Raw genomic sequence first — 8,082 nt, forward strand, 5'->3', positions numbered from 1 at the left:
ATCTACTGCATACCGATGAGAGAACATTAGTGTCAGCTCACCTGGACTGTTTCCACTAACATTCTGTGTGAACAGAACCAACAGAACAGCTGACATTCTCACCACAGTCCACATCCTGGAGGTCTGACACACTCCTGCTGGAAAGGTACAAAACATGTTTAGACAGACTGTAGCACACAGAGAGAGAGAGAGAGAGCAGTAGCGTCAGTTCAGCAAGGTATGGCAACATGACTGGTGTCTTGCACGCGCTCGCACCAGTCATGTTGCCATACCTAGGCATGATGAATTTATTTTAAGTCATTTTTTTTCTCCCCCTTCCCAATTGACGCCTCAGAGAGAAGAGAGCGAGAAAAAAAGATAGAATGTAAATTTAGAGTATTTACAAACTAGAAGGTGTGGTTGCACTAACGTGAGTCAAAAGGAATCCACTGGGAAATGAATTCCGCCTTACCCTTTATATTACACATTTTTATTGTCACGTGAAGCGTGACCAATGCTGTCAGATTGGACTTCATATTGTCCAGTCAGAAAAGGGACAGGAAAAGGGCCATTGAACTCAATGGACTTTGGGGGTTACAGAAAAGATGACAAAAATCTGTCCATTGAACTCAATGTTGAAAAGTTAAGTGACCTGAAGTTGTGAACACAGGTTTACTCTAGGTGGAACAGGCTACAAGTTTACAGAAAACCTTTAGAACAATAGTATGGGTGCCTATAGCAGTGTTGTTTCTCAAACTTTTTGGGCTTCAGCACCCCCTTTTCCTGATTGCTGAATCTAAGTACCCCCTTTGATCGACAACAACATTTTGATCAGAAAATACTGACATCAAAAGTCCAGTATCCCAAAATGTGTACTTAATTTGGTTTAAAAACCTTACAGAGCAGCACGTACATTGTGTCAATGTTTTATCATTAAACATAACAGTAAAATAAATGTTTCCATTTTCTCTCAAGTAACCCCTCTAGTAACTCTGCGTAAACCCCATTTGAAAACCACTGACCTATAGCGACCACATAAAATATGTTATCATGCTGAAATATTTGAGTGCCAAAATACACATTTTTGCCTAGCTCTTACCTTGCAGCGGTTAATAGGAGTGTAGACAGTATTCTAGATATCATGGGGAGAGGTAGAATACAGTAACAGCAGGTCGGCGGTATGATAGTTCTGCCAACGAGCACAGGACTCAAACTAAAGTTATACTGTAGCTGCTACAAGGACAAGCAGAACCATAACAAGATAGCGCTGTACCAAAACAATAGCTATCAGGCCTATAGTGGAGACATCTAGGTTCTTACGAGCTACAAAATATCATAATCCATACTATAATTAGAGAGAGAGGTCAGTCAGTAGGTCAGTCACACAATGCATTATCTATTCACTCGCTTCAGCGACTGATCTCAAATTTAACATGGCATTGGCCATCCGTCACCGTGTGTATAATACACACGGTGACGGACCCCGAATTTCATTTTTCCCGAATTCAAGCTATTTATTAGCGTTTCTTCTCTCTACAGCTCTACAGCCTGTTGTCAGGGTTACGGTCCGTTCCTCCAGGCCATGGGATCTGTAGCCCCGGGCCCACACACACCTCTCTCACAGTTAGGAATGTTATCTCTCTCTCTCTCTCTCTCCCCCCCCCCCCCCCCCCAACGGGTATGGAAAAATTAAGCAAGCACATACATCCCCATACTTCTATTCACCTAATTTTGCTGTTAAATTATTTGTATCCATCATAAATATACACTCCTCCATGGGCTGCTCCTTACATTATGATGCTCCCACATATTCTCACGCACGCACCAGTACAGTTACTTTCCCCATAACCCACACTCTGCACATAATTTTGCAGCACATATCTTCCAACGGGTAAGGTCTAGTGTATATAATTGCAATAAGTGATAAAATATAAAGGCTAGATATAAGCAACCATATTGTTATTATTATTCTATTTTTAAGATATTTTGGGGGCCTTTTCTGCCTTTATTGATAGATATACAGTAGGTTGACATGAAATGGGGAGAGAGATGGGGGGTGACACACAGCGGGAGAGTGTTTTTTGCAGGTCTTTCAGTCCGAGTGTATCAAAAATGCAACTGGGTTAAGGCAGCGGAAGCTTGTGATTGGCTGCGCGGAGGTGTCGAAAGTCGGGGGGACGGAGATACACCTAAACCTAACCCTAACCTCAGTAAAACTAACGCTGGTAAATGCTGGTGAAATGCTATCCTGCCGACGCTGTTGAATGTTAACCTGGTGAATGTTAAACTGGTCAGACCAACGGGAGGTCGTCTCCACCTTAACCCGAGGTGCTTTTTTTTATACTCCCGAACTGAAAGACCTGCAAAAAACACTCTCCCGACACGCAGCGGGTCGTCGGGATCAGGACTCTGTCAGGCCAGATTACCAGCCTAGGTGCCATATTGTTATTATGGTTGCTTATGTCTAACCTCTATATTTTAGTATAGTGAATAATTATTCTGCAATTCCACTCCTTGTTGATCATAAGATCAACACATCCAAGTAAAATGATTCCATCAGGGGACAACAATCACAAAAGGTTATTATAAAACAAAAGTATATTTTTTTTTAATCCAATTGTCTAATGTAATCCTGGGCGCTACACTCCCCCTGCCAACCTGGGGAGAGCAACGAACTGATCTCATGCTTCCTTCTGTGCATGAGGAGTCAAAGCCACTTAACTGCTATTCACCTGACAGGGGAAAGGTTCCCCGGTTGGACGTATCGCGCGTAAGGAACACGTTTTTCCAACCAGTTCCTTTCCCCTCCATCAGGTGCCCCGGCCGGCCAGGGGGAGGCAGTATATAGAGATCAGGATTGCTGCATGTTTTCTCCTAGGGTACTTACCCTCGGAGACACGGGGAGAACATGCAAACTCCACACAGAAAGGCCCTTTCGCCAACACCACCTAGGGTATATGGGCACTGATGGTGTGTGGGAGAGAACACGCCCACAGTGTCCACAGCGTCCCCAGCGGGAATCGAACCCCGGACCTCCTAGCTGTGGGGTGACAGCTCTGCCGACTGCGCCACTGTGGCCCTCCTAGAAAAAAAAGAAATAGTATTGTTAAGAAAATCATCTTCATAAAACATGACAAAGTATATTAATTCATTCATTCATTCATTTATACGGGGATATCTGTCATATAAAATGTCCAGTGGTGTAAAGTAACAAAGTACATTTACTTAAGCACTGCACGCAAGTACAATTTTGAGGTATTTGTATACTTTACTTGAGTATTTCGCATTTCCAATACTTTTACTTCTACTACACTACATCTCGGATCCAAATATTGTCTACTTTGTAGATATTTATTATTATTATTATAAAACATACATAAACCACTTCAGCCCTATAGACATTTTGGCCATTTGAAAATAGCAGATCTACAAGCTCACAACGCACGTACATCTGCTATTTTCAAACTTTTTTTTTTTTTTTTACACAATTGAAAACTTGAAATGGGATAATCTACACAATGAGTACTTTCTACTTGTGCTACCTTAGTTTAAATATATTTCGACACCAACACTTTCATACTTTTACCCATGTACATTTTTACTTTTACTTGTAGCGGAGTATTCCTACATTGCAATATTGATACTTTTACTTAAAGTTGTACCATGTAACTTTTTTTATAAAACAAATCTTAAAATTGTCCTAACTGTTAAATCGCTAAAGTTTTAGAACACCCACTCCGTTATTTTCAGCTTCTGAAGCCTTCTCTTTATATGTTTTCTTCTTAGCAGTGACAGGGGCGGGATTTCGCGCCAAAATGACGTAATCTGCATCATCTGTATACGTTGTGTATACGTTGCCCAATCACATCGCCGATCATGCACACATGGTACACTACCGGCCAATCACAGCTTATCTGCTCTGGTCTCCAGGAAGCGCCTCCGCTTGGCTACAGTGTTTACCATGGTGAAGGATTTTAACCTCTTAATCCACAAATCCTGGCCAGAAAATTACGTTCTACCATGCGTTCTACCCCTCCACGGATTACTATCGGTCGCGGTGGTTTGCTGGCGCCGCACCGGTGGTCCGCGGCGGTGGTCCGCGACGACTCCGGCCGAAAAACGGCCGAAAAAAGCAATACCGCTACTGACCACTAGTTGAGCAACTTACACAGTATAGCTTTAAGTAACATATGTGAGTTCTTTTTCCACCACTGTCCGTCATACAACATGCATGTCAATGGGTGAGGAGCGCACCTTGCCAGGCCTTGGTCTGACGAATGGTCACTCACGATGGGTTCCTTGAATTAATAACTATATCATGTGTCTCCTTCTCTGGATACAGTATGATCTCTAAATACAGTATGATACAAACTGTGTTGTGTCCCGCCCAGAGCTATAGTAAGGTGTGTGTTTACACATGAGGCCTCAACAACAGCCATTTAGGCAGAAAGCCAACCTTTGCTGCACATAGTCCACCGCTTGGACATCAGGTCATGTGTCCTTCGCCATGGCATTGTAGCAAACCGTTCCAGAGTGTCTGTAACAGATAAAAAGTGTCAAAATAAGCTCATGCAAAGCTTGGCCTCTGGTCATTTAAAGTTATACCATGTAACTTTTTTTATAAAACAAATCTTAAAATGGTCCTAGCTGTTAAATCGCTAAAGTTTTAGAACCCCCACTCCGTTATTTTCAGCTTCTAAAGCCTTCTCTTTATATGTTTTCTATGATCCCTGCCCGGGACCGGTTTTCGCGAAAAAATTGTGTCATCACACTACCGGCCAATCACAGCGAGGGTTATACACTGCCGGCCAATCACAGCGCAGAACATACACTGCCGGGCTCTCTGGTGGGTTTAGGAAACACACCTTCAGGAAGTACACTGCAGTGTTTACACTGGAGGAGTCTAGCATGTAACTCTCCAACCGCTGCTCGTAGAAGGACACGGGAGACCTCATTGAAATCGGTTCTGGCCGAGGCGAGGCGAGGCGGACGCGGTGGTCTGACGGCCCGGTCCGCGAGCAAAAAACGGACGAAAATATATATATACTGCTACAGACCACCAGTTGAGCAACTTACACAGTATAGCTTTAAAGTCATTTTTATCTACATAGGCTATATGCACAGCAGCCATTTTGGAGAGAACTCTCATTCGGTCTAATACTTTTCAGGGGTCGCGAGTGACGTCATTTTGTAGTCGAACCGAACCTTTTGACCGAAAAGTTCGGTTTCGATCAAAGTATGGACAGGCCTTAATGAAGGCTCCATTACATTCTGGTGAAACAGAGTCAGGGTGCTGATATTGTGCATGTTGGCTCACTGGAAATACTCTGCTACACCGGTGGGTCCCAAAGTGTGGTCCAGGGTAACTTGGGGGTTCAAAATTACCCCTTAAAAGTTGTATAACTCTGAGAGCATACAAATGGAACCCATTGGGTTCCATTTATATGCTCTCAAGAGATATGGGAGTCCTTGAAATAAAAGGTTTGACAACCACTGTGCTACATGAAATGGAACAGAGCCTTCATTAGAATCATTGGCCAGTTATCAATGACCAGGAGCCACTGGGCTGCATGTCATCTGATACATTTGTGGAAAAACTCTACTTATCTTATCTTATTCAAACATGCTCTTGGCTTGTGTGTTCTTGTTTGTTGGAATGTCCTTGCTCTCTAGGCCAGTTCTTCTCATCTTCTTGTGAGATTGTAGATCGTCTAAGAGGTTTGGTTTAGAGGGGGAAAAAGGGAAGACTAAGTACATAGCGTAAGTTTATTAAGTAGGCCTATTGACAGTTCAAGTGGTTAAATATCTGAAAACACAAATTGTCATGAATCCAACATACACTAAAACTATATGGTATATGGGTTGTGGGGCTCCCTGCTTCATCTCTCTCTCTCTCGAATAAGGGGTCCTTGGCCTGAAAACGTTGACGACCCCTGCCCTAATGTAAACAGGCCATAGTGCTTTATTGGGTGAATTACTATTAGTAGACCTTGTATCTGAACTGTACTGTAGTGTGCTTTTCCAATGCGAACTGCTAATAAACTATCAATCAATCAATCAATCAATCAATCAATCAATCAATCAATTGAGGCATCACAATTTTGTTTGACTCTGTTCCACAGATAGAAAATAGCCGATCTACAAGCTCCTGTGAGCATGTCAAAATGTTTGCCGCTTTCTTAAATATTTCTGATTTGTGTACCATTTTGTATAAGTGTCAAATCAAAGTCTCCCTTGCCTCAGGCTCAAGATAGATGATGTGATGATGATGATGATGATGATGATGGTGTGTGTGTGTGTGTGTGTGTGTGTGTGTGTGTGTGTGTGTGTGTGTGTGTGTGTCTGAGTTTGTCTAGCTATACTTATGGGGACTAAACGCATGTTCACACAGTCACCTCCAGGGGACCTCTGACAGTGTGGGGACAAAATAGTAGGTCCCCACAACAGTTAGGGGTTAGGTTTAGGGATAGAGGTTAGGGTAAGGCCACAGGACTTGCATAAAAATGAATGCAGTCTGTGTAATGTCCTTACAAGTGATGTAAATATATAGTGTGTGTGTGTGTGTGTGTGTGTGTGTGTGTGTGTGTGTGTGTGTGTGTGTGTGTGTGTGTGTAATGTCATCCCCAACCATGTCAAATAACAAACCTCGACACAGAAAGATAGAGCCAGCATAATGTTTTGAACACACAGGCGCCTTCTCTAAAAAACAAGCTGATAAAACAGCACCAAAGCTGACAACAACCTGCTGGCCGGACCCAGAGACGATCTAATCAACTCCACAATGATGTATTTTGCCCTGTCATTGATTGGTCAATGACCAGGGCCGGTAAATTTACTGGGACTGCATTGTAACATAACATCTGATATCGGGCTGAGATATAATGCCCTGTCATTGTTTTGCTAGAGAAAACTTTGACCTTACAAGACAAAAATGATTTGCCTGCCTGTAACCTCACACTATTTTCTCTCTTTGAAGAACGTTAGAAGGAACCATTATTATTATGAATTACAACCAAATCTAAAATCCTTTTGACTCTGGATGAAACAACCTTTTCCGGGTTCCATACTCGATAGCCTCGGGATCCATGCATTTCAAAGAGAAAAGTCTGGGATAGCGCCCCTGTAACTGTGGCTCACAAAATGTTAATTGTATATAAAATTAAATATATGTAGCCATTCAGTTCTTATTTTACATCAGTATTGTTCATGTGAACTGGTTTGTTTAGGCATTATAATTATAAAAACGCTATGATTTATCACTCGTTTTCCACCGCGGATCACTTCCTCATTTACTCCTACCTTGATTTACTCAAAGCGGACAGCAGCAGGAGTCATGTCCCCCTCCGCGTCCATTCCGAGATGCCAGAGGATCCGGTGAGATCTGCCGGGGGCATAGAATGTCCACGTTAGGTTAGACTAGATACTCGACAATACTACTGGGTTGACTCTTATTTCCAAGGTAGTGATTTAATCCATCACCTGCCATACGGACAGACATTTGGCATAACAGATACTGTGCAATTCATCTTGAAACCATCACCAGAGGGGGCACTTTCTGTAACAGCTCCAGTGTTTTGAGGTACAGTACCATGCATAGCTGGAGGGCCGCGCGTATAGTTCCCCTGGGGATTTGTTTCGTTCTGGCCCTGGGAGTCTTGACGTAGTTCTGGTTCCCGGCGCCATGGGATGACAGCGATGAAGGGAGTTCTGGCTCTGCAGTTGGCAAGATGGCCACCCTGAACCCAGAGTTTGGATCTGCACCAGTTCCCATGTTCCATGTGGTCCTAAAAGCGAGACAAATATTCATGGGTGAACGCACAGGGCCCAGGGTCACCATATATTCATACGTACATTATGTCCGTACACGGACACGTGTCCGAGGCAAGACTTGTCCCTGTTCGTGGCAAATTTGAGATTTTCACACTCATTATTTAGTATATATTGGCAATATGCCCATTATTGAGTGATAAATCCACTAATTAATGTGTTAGGACTCAGGAGCATTATTCAATTTCAAAGAGATATTGTTTCTAAACCGGCAGCAGTTTTCTATTGGAATAAATTATATAATGACATAGATTGAAAAGAACGCTTGGGTCTTTA

The 8,082-nt window shown here is 42.8% G+C and overlaps 1 protein-coding gene across 1 annotated transcript in view; it reads right to left on the minus strand.

Moving 5' to 3' along the window:
- Positions 1 to 7,757, minus strand: part of LOC308290224 (scavenger receptor cysteine-rich domain-containing protein DMBT1-like) — a gene marked incomplete at both ends in the record, with an annotated part of 36,134 nt that extends 28,377 nt beyond the window's left edge. Inside the window, 2 exons of the mRNA XM_080731999.1 lie at positions 42 to 137; positions 7,568 to 7,757. Coding sequence (XP_080588125.1) covers positions 42 to 137; positions 7,568 to 7,757 — 286 coding nt within the window. The remainder of the gene's footprint in view (positions 1 to 41; positions 138 to 7,567) is intronic.
- Between the last annotated feature and the right edge of the window lie 325 nt (positions 7,758 to 8,082).

This window comes from Nannobrachium achirus, assembly GCF_963921795.1.
Source record: "Nannobrachium achirus genome assembly, chromosome: 8".
Classification (NCBI taxonomy): Eukaryota; Metazoa; Chordata; class Actinopteri; order Myctophiformes; family Myctophidae; genus Nannobrachium; species Nannobrachium achirus.